Here is a 17989-nt window from a genome sequence, read left to right as displayed (position 1 = left end):
AGTTGACGTTGTTCTATATAGCGCGAGGGGTGTTATTGATGCGAGATTGAAAGATGGCGGGGTGATGGTCGAGTTTTCGGAAATTCACCGCATGTGCCATGCAAAGAGGTGGTCCCGAGGGATGATCGCAGCGGAATACGGAAACCGAAAAGTCAGCAAAATTCGGAAGCGTGGACGAAATTATTTATAGGGTGGTGGACAAAATGTGGTCACGTGATCAGTGTCAATTTAAAATCATGCGACGTGACATAACTTTTTAACAAAATTAAGTATCTTGTTAAAAGAAATCAACTTGTGGTGCAAAAACTGAAAACCTTATAATGTCATGCAATGTAAGAAGTTTTCTGTTTTTAAACTAATAGTATTTTGTGTTATTACAAGTAAAAATGATTGTTTATGTAGCGAAGCTGAACGTTTTTGAACGTTTATTTCGCCGAACGCAAATAATTCAGCCCAGACACTTAAAATCACTTTTACTTCAAATAACATAGGTATAGAGTGGAACTCCACTATAACGAGTCCCGGTTACAACAAAAAATCGGCTATAACGAGTAAATTCTGGCCGTTTTGTATACTATTCTATGTAAAATTCTCCCTCTACCTATAGCGAGTATTTTTCTGATATATCAAAACTTTTATTTTGTCTAAGATCGGTAATAGCGAAAAATTCTGAGAAATTTTGGAAACAGAACGGTTATAATGAAAGTTCCTAGAAGAAATAAAAATGCTGTGAGTCTCCATTACGTTTTTTGCATAGAATTTTTTTGGAATTATTGCTTTTGCGTGCTAATAATCTCAGTTTTCTCACTTTCTCAGTCTTGAACAAATTTTCAAGCAGAGAACACTTCGTCTTTCTATATCAATATGTCGTCCTCGAAAAGAAAATCATTTTCTATGAAAGAAAAAATATCAATAATAAAAGTGGTAAAAAACAAGCTGTAATCTACAAAAGAGAAAAATTTAGCGAGTTCTACATTGCCAATAATTTTAAAAAACAAACACAAGAGCCTTGGAAAGTGCAATTGATAAGATAAAAATGCTTCATTACAAAAAACATTACAAATTACAGATTTTATTTCTTAAATATTGTTTTAAACTTCTTTAATATCCGTATTTAATAAATAATTTTCTTAGCACATTTGTAAAAACTTTTATTATCCATGACTGTTTACAGTGAAAATCGGTTATAACGAACAAATACGTTGGCCCCTTTAATTCTCGTTATAGAGGGGTTCTACTGTAATCTTTTATCCGCAAACGTATTTAGATCAAGAGTAAAGAACAATTATATAATTATCAAATAAATAAACAAAATAATCAAGACGCTTTGCAATCAAATCTTAATAAAGGTATTGAAGTTTGTGTTGAGATTTTCCAAATCGTTTATTGTTTTAAGTAGTGAAAGTGTGGAATTAGTTATGCAAAACGTCGAATTCTGATGATCTAAATAATGGACTTCTCCAGAAATTGCTGAAGCAACGAAAAAGACAACACTGGTACTGGTACATGACATGGTAAAAAGAAAAGCAAAAAAAAACAGATTTTTTACTCCATTCCTGAAAAGTAAAACTTTTACTTATTTTAGCCATAAAAGAGTCACTTTTGTGACGTTTGAAAATAATAGTTATTTATTATGCAAAACGATAAAGAAATTATTTATCTACGAGTGAAAAGGTTAAGTTTACGAGTGACAAAGTCATGAGTGGACTTTTTTCACGAGTAGATAAACAATCTTTATCGTCGTGTGTAATATTTCGTTTTATTTTGTATTCACATACTAGAATTTCTTGTGTCTGGCTGATGAATACACTGGTCAAAGTGGAGTAGTTAAAAATTAGTTGATAAAAGCACTCTTTAACATTGAGTACAAAAAATAAAACTACTTTTCATAATAAGCGTCTATTTTACGCCAAAAAAGTGCAAAAAAGATTAATGAAATATAGTTTTACAAAAATTTGAAATGACGGACAAAAACTGTAAACAAATATGATCTTTAAAGTTTTAGCACCTTTAAACTTGGAAATGTTAAAAATATTTGCAATCTGTTTGAAATGCTATCTTTTTGATAAATATTTGTGAAGGCTAAAATTAAAGTTGCATTCCTATGTCTTAGAAACTATCAACTTTAGCATCACCGTTTTGCCCCACTTTCATCTATATTTATTTCTTGAAAATTATCAACCCTCACATAAAACAAATTGAGTCATTTTGATTTTCTTTTTCTTCAACTAGCACCCTTAAATTTCTGCACAACTATTAGGTACCCTGTACCCAAAAATTTTGTTTTGTAATTTACTTCTACTTTGATTCTCTAATAGACTTTTTAAAGAATGCGAGGTCATCATGTGCGACATTTAATAGTTAAAAGGCGACTAGATCAAATTTTGATTTTTAAAATGAAGACATTGCCAAACGTCACAACAATCCCTAAATCGATTAAAGTAGAAATTTTTGTTTAAATACAGCATAAAGACAGGAAACTACAAAAAATAATATAAAAAAAATCGTTTCATAAGACCTTGAAGCACTCATGTTTAAAATAACTCGTGGCTACGACACTCGTTTTTTAAACTTGAAATTTGTGCTTCAAGACTGATCTTCTGAAATTTGTTTTTTAATATGTATACTATTTTTCAATCTAATTCAGTATTTTACAGGTTTTATTACAGGATGATTTTAATAGTTGTACAGAAATTTTTAAAAAGTAATGCTACTAAAGAAGTCAAAATGACTCAACTTATTCAACTCTTTTTTTTAAAGCAGTGTAATATATTTTGAAGAGCTAACCTCAGAGATCATATTTGATTACGTAATAATATTTGTTCGTATACAACATTAAAGACTGCGAGCCAATTTTGAATTTATTCGGCGACTAAAACCTTCTACCTCTCACATACTATTCAAATAAGGCAGGTTGAATTATTTTTACAACTTTTGTCTTCTACTATTACCTCTTGTAATTTAACTTAAAATTAAACTATATTAAAGTTACCTGTATACATTTTTAGACCTAAAAGCTCGCTTTTTTTGCAATTTTAGTGTTAATTGTTACCCTTATTACAAAAAAATGCTGAGAACTTATGGAAAGGTGGACATTTGCACACTACGCCGCTTATATCTGTAGGCGACGCAATAAAATCGTTAAAACTTAACTCGAGTGTCGAAGACTACGTCTTGATGCAGCCTCCCGTGAAACATCATTAAATCCGAAGCTAATGACGACAGATTCTCCAGCAATCTACGCGGCACGTCTTTGCTTTCGTCGGTCTTTCGACGTGTGAAAGAAGCTCATGACTAATTGGGGCACGTCTCTGCTAACTCCCTCAACGTCCCCGTTCTTAACGAGTACAATTTTTAAGATTCTTTAAAATGCTTTTGGCTTCTTGAGCAAATCTTTCCTTCCCCCAGTCAGATTAAGCGAATTAAGCGACACTCGAAAAATTGTAATTCAAGGATAACATCAAAGAAATCGTCTGATTTAAAACAAGCAAGTCTCCAATTTGCAGAGGCGGGAAATTCGAATTTGGAAAAAATCAGGTGCAATATGTAAATCCTCGTTAGAGCAACACCGGCAGCAAAGAGAATTAATTATTAACACTTCAAACACTTGGAACTCTATAGTTTTCCCTCATGTACTGGGAGGTGCATATGTGATAAGTACAGGCGACGAAACGAACTGCTAACTACACAAGTTTCGTTTACTTTCTATGCAAATCCCATACTTTGCAGTCGACCAAACAAATTTCATGTCAGAGTTTCACCCGATTCGGTTTAGTGTTTGATGGGACGTTTGCAGTTCGGTGTGCAATCAGACCAGCAAATGTTGACTGATGTACTTGTCAGACTTCGATAGATTGTGTCATGTTTTGTTACGAGATTGTTGTTTCTTTTAGAATAGCGTGTGGCACGCTTTAAGGCCTGCTAAATATTTACCCGAGAGACTATACAAAATTTTATTATTTCATGACGATAGTTTTTGCAAATGCATCCCTTTTCACGATAGGGTTTTTGCCCCGACAACTTTCTCATTTATTTTAATTATTCAACTTGATTTTTCTTCAAGTTTTTACTTGCTTAATTCAGGCAGTGACGAGGGTCACGTGTGTGCGGTTTATTTTCATTACACTTAAAGGCAACTCACTTTAGGAAAAGGGAGAAGAGCCATCAGTTTTATACTACTTATAATTAATTTATGTTTGTCTTATTATGCATTACTTGTTTATCAATTTTAATTAAAATCAGGATTTTATTTATTTTTTATTGAATTAATATAATATACTTACAGGTAATTTAAAAAAAACTCTCTATGTTAAAATTGGATTTTATCTATTTCTTCATGGTAAAATGAAATTTCATCGTCTAGATGATAAAAAATACATCCATTGTTGTATATCTGCAGTTGTTAGTTGCTAAAGATCTTTGACATTAGACTTCATTGTTGAATTTTACTTTGACATTTATAAATATCGACCAAATTGACTACAAAATTAGTGAGGACCATAAAATTTTCACTACCTTTTCGAGCATATTTGCGTCTTGGCTGACGCCTCGACGATAAATTGCTCTCAAAGATAAAATTCAATTTTATCGTCTTGTATAATAAATAACTATAAATGGCTTTTAATATAGTATAAGCTGACAATATTATTTTTTTTCTAAATGTCGTAGTATATTTTGTGCTATATGCAACTTTCTAATTTTAAATTTCTTTTCTTTATAATTTGAAAGGTACATACATATTAGATTTCTTGGTACAGACATACAGGGTGTCCCAGCAAGTTGAAAAAGTCCATTAGTGACCTTTAAATGGCAAAATGTAAAAAAATTGTATAGGACATTGATAGATACTAATCTAGTGCATCACCTAAAATTATTTTCAACCATACAGCATGTCCCAGAAATAAGTGACGATACAAACTTGTGTTTTTTTAAATAAAACACCTTATGTTTCTTGGCATTTTTGGATGTAGCCTTTTAAAACAATGTTTTTACGCTAAACTTTTATTAATCGATTTTGCTTAGTTTTAGAAATAAGACGTTTTTTTGACGAAAACATGCACTTTTTAAAAATTTATTTCACAAAAACTAAAACAGCTAAAACATTTTTTGTACTTCTTCAAAGAAGAAAGTACAGTATTTAAAGCTGTAGCAATTTTTTAGTGCTCTTGTATTTGTAAAGATTAATAAATTAAGAAGTTTGTTTAAAGTTAAATAACTTTAAAAAATTTAATGAAACATCCTATGTTTTATTTTTGCATCTAATAGATTGACAAATTGTCTATCTAAAAAATAAACTTTTAATGTCTTGAATTGATAAATGAAAAGATATTTAACATTCAATAATAATTGTAGCAACAATTTCTATCAATATCTGAGCATTGCTAATACCATGGCAACTATAGTAATTCCACCGCGGATCACTGATCTGTTGATTTATCCAGAGATAGTAAAAGTCGTTATAAATACCGAAATTCGAATTATTTTATTGTAAAAATAAAGAATAATGTATTCAGTTTAACACAAATGTGATTATTAAGTGATATTATTCCATCTCTTGTGCAACTGTGCACTTTTTGGCTACTGAAATAACAATAGTAATTATTTTTCTAATGTTTAACGTTAAATATCTGTTTAGTTATTGATTATAAACACTTAAAAGTAAATAATTTTAGTAGAAAGACAATTTAATAATCTTTTAAATACAAAAACAATAAATAGGGTGTTCTATTAATTTTTTTTAAATTATTGAACTTTTAACAAACGCCTTCATTTTTTTTATCTTTGCAAATGCAACGCACTATAAAAATATTACAACCTTATAGCTTGTACCTTCTTCTTTACGGTAGTAAAAAAAATTTCTAGATGTCTTAGTTTTTGTGTAATAAGTTTTTAAAAAATGCATGTTTTCGTCTAAAAAACTGTTTTATTTTTAGAACTAAGCAAAATTGACCAATAAAAATTTAGCCTAAAAACATTGCCATAAAAATCTACATCCAAAAACGCTAAGAAACATATGGTGTTTCATTTAAAAAAACACAAGTTTGTATTGTAACTAATTTTTGAGACCACTGTATAGTTGAAAATAATTTTAGGCGATGGACTAGATTAGTATCTATCAATGTCCTATTTATTTTTTTTAATTTTACTATTTAAAGGTCACTAACAGACTTTTTCAACTCGCTGGGACAACTGTATATAATATTTTCTACTTTAGTAAAAAATTATTGTTTAAAGAAATTAAAAAAAAATAAAAGTTAATAAAAAGTAGTTACATAGGGTCAAATAACACTATGCCATTATTGTAATGTCAGAAAGCAGCAAATGAAAGAAAATATTCCCAATATTTTTTGAAATCTTTAATAAAAAATGACAATAATAATTACCTACAAAAAATTAAAAAAACATCACATTTTTTTTCCGTTTTTATTATTTTTATCCTAACAGCTAGAGAAGAAATGACAACAAACCAAAATAATTTATTGTTTCGGAAAATCGATGCCAAAGATGAATTTCAAGCAAAACTTTGAAATTTTAGTTTCAAACGTCAGTCATAACGACAATAAAGCGTAGCTTACATTGACATTTTTTGATGTTCAAAATTCCGTCCCCGCCATTGTATTAGCTGTAAAAATCTACAGGTTGTCCAACCAAAGCGAAGATTTAGTTCTTGCGTCTCTTCATTTTTGGCGCCTATTAAAGTTGTGATATTGAAGGGTGAGGACAACAATTACGCGACATGGCGTCAAGATTCGGTTACATAAAATAACTTTTCACGCTCGGGGGAGTTTCATCGCCCTAACCTAACTTTTCAAAACTTAATTTAGCGTTCGAGTCAGCTGCACAGAACGCAGACACCTTCAAGTGTCACCGCCAATTACCACCAATTAACAAAGTTAGTTTAGACGTTGTACGTCACGAATCCGCCTCAAACGACGACACAAAAGCTACCAAACAAATAATTCCGACATTTTCGACCGTCTTTTGTTTTACTTGGACGTGTTAATTAGGGAGTCTGGTGGACCGAGATGTGATCAATTATTAACAAGAAGAAATACGAGAGCGTAGGAAAAAAATCTTAAAAGGAATAAAACATGAGCTTCTTTTATCTAGAGCGTCGTGGAAATGATAATAATAAACGCAGGGCCGGTGCACTTAATAATGCAACGCGGTGCAAGAATTGCCTACTAAGGTTTAAAGGACCAGTCCCCAAGCAATAAGCTAAATTTGCCCTTAATTCAATCGGGAGAGGAGTTGGCCGTGCAGACAATAGACAATCGAGATGTCGCATCTGGGTTGGCCGTGCTCGTGTCCGGCTGACTCCCAGGGGTTTTACTCGATTTGTCCGCTTGTTATTAAGGACAGGCGGTTAGGCGACATGACGCGACATTGGGACTATCTAGCAAAATCAAACCATTTACACGCGAAATCCAGAAAAAAATATATTTCAATTTTAATGATCCAAAAAAGGTGAGACAGGTAGTTCTCACAGGAGCAACAACTTGTATTATTAAGTCCAGCCTATTGCAGAATTCTAGACAGGACAAAAAGGTCGTATGGCTTTCTGCGGCATCGTTGTAAAACAACCTGCACTTCTAGTACTTCCCCTAAACCTTTTAGCGCTTTAAATTACAGTATTCTGTAAAACCAACCCTTATTCAAGTTACAGTTACCTTTACACTTTATACACTCTTTTTACTTTTGCAATAATTTAATGTACAGTTTAATAGAATTCTTACGCTTTTTATTTTATTTAATTTTGTATAGTTTTGTAACTCTAATTAACAAATTTAAAGAAAATTGTAACACACTTTACATGTCATGTAGCAGATGTCACTGCATAAAATATTTCAATTTTATTATATTTTTGATAAATAAATTGAAAACCTATTTTAAAAGCATTTGAATCAAGGTTTAAACAATACACAATACTACAAAAAAAATACATTTTTTTTTTTCAAAAAGTAGATATTTGAATATTAAAGAAAACTGTAACGTAAGAACGTCACAAAGCTTCATATGTCATATGTCAACTGTTTTGAACTTGAAAAAAGTGAATAATATTGTGAATTACAGTTATATATCGTGATATTGTGACAAAAGACATTGCATTCGAAACTTTTCTCAACATTACGTTGCGTCCGGCCACTCATTTAGCCCTGTATTTTGTTTTAAATTAACTTAACCTCACATAACCTCATAATGTCAGTGGTGATCGAGACCACTTTAGGGGACATAACCGTCGATTTGTACATCAAGCGTCGACCCCGAGCATGCCTCAACTTCCTCAAACTGTGCAAAATCAAATACTACAACTACAGCCTTTTTCACACCGTGAGTCGCGGTTTCATTGCCCAAACCGGTGACCCCACCGGTAGCCGCACTGGTGGTGAATCAATCTTCGGAGTGTTTGAAGGCCCCCATAAACGTTTTTTTGAACCAGAGTCAAACCCGCGTATCAAACATACAACCATGGGTTTGATTTCGTTTGTTGGTAATGAAGACAACATGATCGGTTCTCAGTTTTTTTTCACACTGGGGACCGAACTGACGTACTTGGATGAAAAACATTGTGTTTTTGGGGAAGTCGTCGAAGGGTTGGATGTATTGGAGATAATGAATGAGGCGATTTGTGATAATGACGATAGACCGTATCAGGATATCAGAATTACACATACTGTTATTTTGGATGACCCATTTCCGGATGGAGACAGGTTGAGGGTCCCCTCGAGGTCACCCTCACCGAGTGCAGAGCGATTGAAAGGGGGCCGGATAGCCCCTGATGAAGAAATCGATGAAACGGCAGGCAAGACAGCACAGGAAATTAGCGAAATGTTAGCGGAGCGCGAGGCGAAAGCAAGGGCGACGATTCTAGAAATGGTGGGGGATATCCCGGATGCGGAGATGGCCCCCCCAGAAAATGTTCTCTTCGTTTGTAAATTAAATCCAGTGACGAGCGATGACGATCTTGAAATTATTTTTAGTCGATTTGGGAAAATTAAATCTTGTGAAGTGATCAGAGATCGGAAGACTGGAGATTCACTACAATATGCTTTCGTCGAATTTGAAGATAAAAAGTCCTGCGAAGATGCATATTTTAAGATGGATAATGTCCTCATTGACGATAGGAGGATTCATGTTGATTTCAGTCAGTCGGTGTCAAAAATTAAGTGGTTGGGCAAAGGAAGAGGCGTTAGGAATTTGGGCGAAAAAGACCAGGATTTGGGCAAGGGTCACTATCAGAAAAATGGGGAGAAAAAAGACAAGGAGAGGAGACCAGAAAAACGAAATGATGATAGAAGACATAAGTCTGACGAGCGGAGAAAAGACTACCGAGACAGGAGACATGACGATAGAAGAGATAGATATTATGACAGACGGAGAGATCGTTCAAGGTCACCAAAATACAGACGAGACGAACGAAGAGAAGAAGAAAGACACAAAACAGTACAAAGATACGAAACAAAAAAGAAACGACGCGATAGGTCGTCTAGTGTGGAGCCAAACCAAAAACAATCAAAGTCACACAAGGACAAAACGAAGAAAAGCACAAAAAGAAGCAATTCAGACAGCGAACAAGACAGAAAAAAGAAGAAAAAATCGAAGAAAAAGAAGAGATGTAGCAGTAGTTCTGACTCATAATTTTAATATGGCTGTCAATTATGTAAATAAAGTTTTTTAAGTCTTGAGTTTTCTTGTTTAATTAACCCGTCAATCAGGGGGACATTGAATTAATTATTATTCATTTAACCATCACAAAATTGCAAAAAATGCCACGTGTCTTTCTCGATTTTGCAATTTTTTTCCTGAAATAATAAAATAGGCGCCTGAGATCTGCTCTTTTTCCATAATTTAGCATATCTTTTCCGGTCATTACGCCCGTTTCTTAATTTATTTCGCGCAATCGGCGTCTTCGCTCGTTATTCCACCCATTTGCGTTAACAATTGAAATCGTGCGTAGTTTTTCATTTTTCCTCCGTCGGGGATTGCGTAGTAGTGTCGCCCACGCTCACCTCATTCACTCGACTTCAGCCGCCCGGTTTTCAGTAGTTTTCAGCGTTTCCGAGGGATCACACGCCATGGAACTGCGCTGGAGCATAAGGTGGGCAACACTGGCCTCATGTCTTGCTCTGTCGTTCGCCATCCCGGCATCGCTAGTTGAAGAAATCAAAGCCAATGAATTGCGGAATAATAAAGGTGAGTTTTTCGAAGGCAGCAACAGGTTTGGGGCTTATCGATTTCGGGATCTGTTGCATATTTTACAAGGACTGAGAGGTTCATTCTGGCGTTTTACTAATGGATTGTTAAAGTAGCTAATGAAGGAAACGCGGCTCAACAAAGCGATAAATTTAAGAGAAAAGCTCTCAAGATTTATTAGGAGTTTGCCGGATTTTCAACCATTCTTGAGAGAAACTCGAGGAGGTTGTCCTGAAAGCATTCTCCTGTACCTATTAAAATTCTAAAGTGTTAAGTATTGTCAAATTTCATTTCGAATTGTAATTGCCTATCTTTTCATAACATAAATGAAAGGGTAGATAACTCTAACATTTTGTTTGAGCAGCACTTACCTGCGTTTATTATCACAACAAATTACAATCTACATCATAATTACAATCTTTGTTTTGTTTCAGTTAAACGCGCCCATCCGCAATTAAATGTAGGAGAACATGGCAGAGAAGTCCCTTATTATAGTAAACCAACTGCAATTAAAAGAGGTAAGGTAATTAAGATCACAAAGATTTTAATTATTGATTTCAATTTAATCAAACTTTGATTGGGTGTTGTAAACAGATCGAATTCTTAATTAGACTAATTAATGTGGTCTATTCCAAATAAAAGCTACACGTGGCACTTTGTGACCCTAGAAATCTAGCTTGCAAGCAAGCAATCGATCCAAGGTGAAATTATTGATAAAATCAAACAGTAATTGGTAATAAAGTAATTATTAATGGAAAGTTTTAGTGCATTGTTTGCTTAAAGAAATTACTTTTTAATGTCATAATTCTAAAAGGATTCTACGCCCACCATACACTTCTGGCGGAGGTGTTGGATATTGAATAAATTAATTCGAAACAAAGTTTTAGAGACAATTTTCTTAAATTCCGAGAGAATTAGTTTCGTTTTTTTATTTAAGTAAGGGTTTTTGAACGATGAGTTGAGACGAGACAAATAAAGAATTTCTTTGAGAGAAAATTAAAATTAAATTTTCAGAACTTATGTTTTAATCTTTTGGTGGAACTTTGGTGGAGGTGCCGGGTTTATTATTAAAACTGTTTTATGAAATTCTCTAAACCAAAAGTCTAGTGTTTTGTTATTGTACGTTACAATGCAGTTCTAGAGGGATTTGTTGGAAAGAATTATTCAAGAGTAAAGAAACTTTTCAAATATGAAATTCAAGAGAGTTTTGTTTACAAAGAAAATAATAAAATATCCTTTTGTTTAAATTTGTATTTGACTAATTTTATTAACAACAGTAATTTTTTTTACTTAATTTTACAATAAAGTTATTTGCTGTTTAACATTTGACATTCTTTGAGAGTTTTAAAATTGTTGTGAAAAGGTATTTTTTCGTTTCTTGTTATTTTCTCAGTGTAACAGCAATTGCAAAAACTAAAAGCACACTTTCGTACAAAACCGGATTTATATGAGAAACTTTAATACTAGTAATTAAAACTCAGTCATAAAAAGTTATTACAGTTGATAAAAAATGAAAAACACATAAATCTACTTTAGTTTCATTAAAGAAAACATTTTCTTTTAAAGAGATTGTACCCGATTACCAAGAAATATGCCAACAATGAAAAATAGCGACATGTTGTTTGAATAAAAATGCGAATTATGAGAACGCAGCGACGTGATATTTATACAAACAACAACGTGACATCCATTCTTTTAGTTTAACTTCAAAATTAAATAAAACACAATAGTGCTACTTTCTCAAACGAGGACGAAATGAAATTTTGTAAAAAAAGCCATCTGATTAAGCATCAACTTTAATTCAAGACAAAGACACGACGAGATTGCGTGGAAACCTTAAATAAAATATCCATTATGAAATTGATTCGCTCTGAAGCGATATTTGATTATTACCACAGTTCTACATAAAGTCTCAGTTTTAATTGTTACTCACAATAACTCTGTACTTCTTTGAGAGGCTTTCTGACAAATAAAGCATCACAACAAAGTCAATAAATTTTTCTAATAATTTTAAAAAACGAAAAGGGAAAAGGATTATCTTTGTGATAAATTGCAGACAAAGCACGCTAAATTGTTTTCATTTCGGTCGCATAACCTTGGAAAGACGATAAAAACAATTCAGAGAAGTAGCAAATAAAATTGCTTTCTTTTTACTGTTGTTTTATTTTGATTTTGTCTGAAAAACAAATTGAAAGAAAAGAAAACTGGTGGATGCGCCGGGCAAAAAATAAAACACATCTACAAAGCATTACAACTAATAAATGTGTTTTGAAATTGAATTCAAAATATATTCTACCTAACCTGAAACGATTGATTTTTCCCTATCGAATGACATTTTACTAAAACTTTTATACAAATTGTTGTACAAATTTTAATAAACTGTATACAGGGTGCGCCAGAACTCGTGCCCTAGAGAATTTAATGATACTGATGTTCTTGTAAATGTTTTTTTTTATAATTATTTAGTAAAGGTATAAACATTTTGCCAATAAAAGCCACAAATAACATTGAACAAAGTTACAATTTAGGATACAGCTTCCTTATTTCCTCTTCTAATAGCCTGTAGCAAAAAAACTTGGAAAATTATTTTTCCAACAGAAATAAATAGAGTCAAAGTGCATAATTTAAACTCTCATAAATTCGAAGTTGTTTTCCATTTTCCTGGTATCTTACCTTATATGGCATTTTGCTCTGGGGCCCGAATTCTGGCGCAGCCTGTATATTTAGAAATTTGTAATCAATAAATTATTTTGCACTTCCAATTATTGCCAAACTAGATGAAGAAACCAGGATTAGGATTCATTTTTATTATGTTGGTATATTTAGTAAATTCTTACAATTTTTGCATAGAATCACCTGGTGAAAAAACAATGTAGAAAGTTCACTCTGCATATCGAAATACTACAAAATGTAATTTGATTTTCTTAATGACACTCATAAAATAAACCACGTATTTTTTGTTGGCAGGGGCCAACAATTTGAAAAACCCGAGTCCAGATCAGCAGACGCTCTCCGACTGGGAGCAAGAGCAAAGTCTGTACCAGAATCCAGACAGCTTGACGGACATCCAATCCAGCCTTTACAACTCCGAGAACCCTTTCGATGACAAAACAATCGCCGAATACGAAAAGGGTTTCCATTACGGAACCAACAAAGAAAAACTCGACGAAGCTTTGGAAAATGCAGTTCTTAAATCGGAATTATACGGTGATCCAGCACCGTTGAACCAATACAGGTATTACGGGAACGACGATCAACGACGTCGTAAACGTCGGGACGCCAGAAAGATCAGGTAAGTGACCAGAAACGGATTATTAGCAACAAGTTGGAGAGAAGGAGACGGACGGAAAATCGATAGGGTTTGCGTCACTGTCGCTATGTCTCTTGTGAAACAAGTATTATCGATCGGGGGCGACGTACAAACGCGCACTTTATTTAATTAGGGTGTTTTTTAATTATGGAAATAACCCAATTTGGAAAAGTGCAAAGAGTGAGTTTCCTTGAGAGCAATTCGACGAGAATTTGAATAATTGGCGTAAACAGATGAAGGCAGAGACAAGCAACGAGCAATTAAGATTTTTACACTGAACGAAGATAAAATCGATTTCTTAATCACAATTATCATATACCATCATAAATTGATGGGAAAACAAAATTAAAATAATAAACATTGTTATATTGATTTTTATGGTATAGTGTGGAATTTAAGGTAAAATGAAACAAGAAAAGTTTGTTGAATAATAGTCAAATATTTCTAAAAATAAACTAATGTAGGGGGATTTTTAATAAACATCGAAATAGTACTTACTGTCCCCGGAAAGGTGAAACAACTCTCGATGTAAATTTTCATTTTTTTAAAGACTAATTTCTAGCATAATTTTAGTTTTGAAAAATCAAGTATGTGTTGGAGATTTTCAAAAAAACTACAAATGAATAAATCTGTTGGCAATCCTGTCTCTAATTTTTAAAAGATACCTACCATTGGAGTACGATTCTGATTAACAACAATTCAACAATCTTGAGTGGTTGTAAGTTCAAGTATTTTTTGTCAAACAAAACCGTATCCGATTGCAGTGTTGCAAATTGTTAACAAAAATAATACAGTTTTTTTTTATTTGCTGGTAGTGTGAATCAAGAACACGACATGACCTTTGTCTGTTTCTGACATTTAACAGCTTCTGACATTTTGGTACTAAAGTCAAAAATTAGACATTATGTTATGATGATATAAATATAATAGCCCCAAAACAATTTTCTCCATTAAAAATGAAATTACAAATGACCTACGTGACGGTAAGACACACTTTTAACGTACGTACGTCACTAGTTGTGCGTTACTTTAATCGCATTTGTTAAAGTGAGGTAAATAGTGTGACCGACCTTATGCAAATACGTAGCGAGAGAGCACCAAGATTGTTTACAAATGTTGAAAAGAGATAGCTATCTGGTACGTCATTCGAATTATTAATTGATCCACAGTCCACACGCATAAATAAAAGAAACGGACTTTACTTTCTGGATCTTTTATATTTTTCTGAAGAGTAAAGTGCAAATACCACAAAAAGTTATTGAAAAAAATTGTTTAGAATCAACAATTAGAGCCCTATACCAAATTTTAAAATCATCGGCGAACTATGATTTTTAACAGTATTAGTTGTTGAAACAAAATGCTGAAACGAAGATACGAGCCGCGTAGCGAGTTGAGGAACAAATGATTGCTTGAATGGTCCTCTATTACACGTTTTTATATTTTTCTATATTACGATGTTTTTAAGGAAATAAAAACAAAAATTTGTAATTTAGAGAATTTTGCGTCAGTTGGTATCAATGTTAGCACGTTAAAAAGATCGTAAAAATAGCCATCAACCTGTGAATTCAACTCAAAAAAACTCACATTTGTCATTGAAATATGTAATCTGGAAATGAATTCAAACAGAATTGTCACCAACATAAAATACACTAAGCTGTTAACGCGTCCTAGTTGGAAAAAAATTTTCAAGCTCGAAGTGTACAGTTGGGGACACGGAATCCTGGGCAGTCTTATCTTGTCATTTCAAAAAATGTCAATGTAAATGCACCTTTGCCGTCATTATGATTGATATTAAAAAGAACTGTCAAATTAACTTTGACATACAGTCGCGGCAATTGAAAAGTAATACACTTGACAAATAAAAAAAATTTGGCGTTGTAAATTTTCCCTTGAAATTGACAATCACTGTCATGTTTAAAATGTCACTAGAATCTTCTTTGTTTTAAGGACAGTCATTTATGTTCACATTTTCTTTCTTTCTTCTGCGATGAATCGTAGAGGGACATTGTCCCTTAATCTTGTAATAATAATAGATTTCTGTACATTCGACAATTGCGGCATTTTAAAATTTTTCTGACGACGTCCACCACTACTGATTTGTCAAAAGTGACGTTTTCAGTGACACTGACAATCACAGAACAGAGACAATCACGACAAAGAAAAAATTACATTAAATATGCAATTTTTTAAATTCTGATAGGATGTGTCAAAATCCCGTGTATTACTTTTCAATGACCGCCACTGTACATCAATTTTTGCAAAATGCCAGCTGTATCAGTTTTTAATAAATCTCAAGCAATAGCTCTTATTCAAAGCGGGATGTTTCGGTGACTTTGGGGATTCCAAAAACTTCGACTTTTTCAGTGTCAAAACGACAAATATGCCAAACATTAAAAGCTTGGTTATGAGTACCTAAGGAATAGTTTAGAAATTTTGACAACTGAATAACACATCTGTCCCGTTTTCCGTGTCCCCCACTGTACGTTTTTCTTTATACTTCTACGAAATCAATAAAAACCACACTTCAAAAATGTAGAAGACTAGAGAAGTTAAAAATAAAATAATGGAAATTTGTTTCGCCAATCCACTCAAGATGCCTAGAAAAGCTCAGTTCCCAAGCTCCCCCACATCCATTATGAGAATCCCTAATTAAAGTAACTTGTTGCTATTTGTTTCCCAGTGGGCCTCCCACCGCTCAATCAATACCCATTTCCTTCACTGAAACAAACCCGATCTAATCCAATCACTCAATCCTCTTCCAGACTCGACAACCGAATGAAACGCGAAGTGGACCTCACCCCCGACGAGATCCTCACTATTTTAACACTGTACGAAAACGAACGCAACGGTTACCGCCCCTGGAACCTCGACCCTGAGACCACTAGCGACAATCTCGACGACGATGAAAACTGGTTGGATGCCCCCGTGTACCCCCATGCTACCGGCCATAATGATATCGCCTCCAGCTACCTCATGGACGAGAAGCCGTTCGAGAAAAGGGGCCGATGGGGCGGATTTGCCGACAACAGGAAGAAACGATTCATGGTGGCCAAAAAGCGGAACGACCCCACGAGAGAACTGAGGTACTTGAATGGCCCCAATAAGAACGACTACTACACTCTGAGCCAACTCTTGAGCAATCAACGAGAGCCTAATGTTCCCCTTTACCATCGGCTAGTTTTGTAATAAGTTTTTAGACTAAACCCGAGCTCATATCGCGTTTTTGAATCGTTTAAAGTCTATCTGTGTTACTAGTTTATTGATGTTTATATGTTTTACCAAACTATAACTCTCAAAAAGTCAGTCAGTATAATATTTACAGTATATTTATTGAATGTTGTATTCCGTAATATTAAATAAATTGTGCATAATGATGTGTTTATTTTTGTTTCAATTCGGCTTGTTTTTCACTCTCCGCTTGTCTTCTCTCGTTAATTCGAGCTTTGACTTTGTTAGACCACTGGAAAATTTTTGGGAGAGCGGTAAGTAAAGAAGAGGGTCTATAGCCTTTCCGGAAGTAATCAGCAACTATATCATTGGCGTGATCCACAGCCACCTTGATAGGGGTTCGTTTACATACATCCATAGTATGAGTGTGAGCCCCCTTTTCAACCAAGACCACGGCCAATTCCAAAAAACCGGTAAGGGCAACAAAATGGAGACAATTTCGCCCTGACTGGGGCTCAGTCATATTAATATTAACCCCATTTTCCAACAAAAGCAGCACCAACTCAATTTGACTAATGGTACGACAATGGAGAACCGATTCTACAAATGTTGAAGAATATTTTTGTTTTAATAATTTGCAATTACCAAAGAAGATATGGAGCGGTCTTTGATCCTCGACACTCATATCGGCCCCATTTTGAAACAACGTTTTTGCTATTAAATAATTATTCCTGTCTATGATACTCAAAGAGAGGGGTGTATTGCCAAAACAGTCCACAACATTAACCTCAGCCCCAAATTTCAACAGTTTTATCGTAATACCATAATTATCTTGCTGTACTGATATATGTAAAGCTGTGATATTGAAGCGGCCGTGTATATTTGGGTTGGCCCCATGTTCTAATAAAATAAGAGCAAACTTTTTACAATTGAACACACAAGTAAGATGCAAGGCAGTTAAACCGTGGACACTCCTCACATCCACGTCAAACTTTTTATACTCCAATAGTCGGTACCCCAGTATGTAATCATTCCGTTCGGCGAGTAAATGTAAAGGTGTAACACCATATTCTGATGATCGATAATTCGGATCTACTCCTTTACTCAAACACCTTGTAATCTCCGGTATGTTTCGAGTATATACGGCAAAAAAGAATTTTTTCTGGAGGACTTTCTTACCCACATTGCTCATCAAAGGGTTCACGGTTTTTTTAAAGCTCCGTTGTCCTTTTTTATGTAAATCTCGTTCTTTCGACATGATTAATTCAAAAATTTGACACTCGCGCCGAAATTTGAACGAGTCTAGAGATTTTCGTT

The 17989-nt window shown here is 33.8% G+C and overlaps 3 protein-coding genes across 3 annotated transcripts; 2 read left to right on the top strand and 1 right to left on the bottom strand.

The window, feature by feature from the left end:
* Positions 1 to 310: 310 nt before the first annotated feature.
* Positions 311 to 16884, top strand: LOC123004003 (prohormone-2-like). The gene is made up of 5 exons (XM_044397096.1): positions 311 to 332; positions 10045 to 10194; positions 10629 to 10712; positions 13162 to 13486; positions 16267 to 16884. The coding sequence occupies exons 1-5, from the start codon at positions 326 to 328 to the stop codon at positions 16688 to 16690; spliced, it is 990 nt and encodes a 329-aa protein (XP_044253031.1). The 5' UTR covers positions 311 to 325; the 3' UTR covers positions 16691 to 16884.
* On the top strand, positions 8009 to 9686 carry LOC123004001 (peptidyl-prolyl cis-trans isomerase sig-7). The gene has a single exon (XM_044397094.1). The coding sequence runs from the start codon at positions 8200 to 8202 to the stop codon at positions 9637 to 9639; it is 1440 nt and encodes a 479-aa protein (XP_044253029.1). The 5' UTR covers positions 8009 to 8199; the 3' UTR covers positions 9640 to 9686.
* LOC123004002 (putative ankyrin repeat protein RF_0381) lies at positions 16827 to 17930 on the bottom strand. Its single transcript, XM_044397095.1, has 2 exons — positions 17318 to 17930; positions 16827 to 17272 (listed from the first exon to the last, which is right to left on the bottom strand). Exons 1-2 carry the CDS (start codon positions 17928 to 17930, stop codon positions 16884 to 16886), a joined length of 1002 nt encoding a protein of 333 aa, XP_044253030.1. The 3' UTR covers positions 16827 to 16883.
* Between the last annotated feature and the right edge of the window lie 59 nt (positions 17931 to 17989).

The sequence above is a fragment of the Tribolium madens genome, unplaced genomic scaffold, assembly GCF_015345945.1.
Source record: "Tribolium madens isolate multiple individuals breed KSU strain unplaced genomic scaffold, Tmad_KSU_1.1 Scaffold_1;HRSCAF=32;Tcas5.2_LG8, whole genome shotgun sequence".
In the NCBI taxonomy this organism is placed as follows: domain Eukaryota; kingdom Metazoa; phylum Arthropoda; class Insecta; order Coleoptera; family Tenebrionidae; genus Tribolium; species Tribolium madens.
The sequence above is the reverse complement of the archived record's forward strand: the minus strand, read 5'-3'. Positions and strand labels throughout refer to the sequence as shown.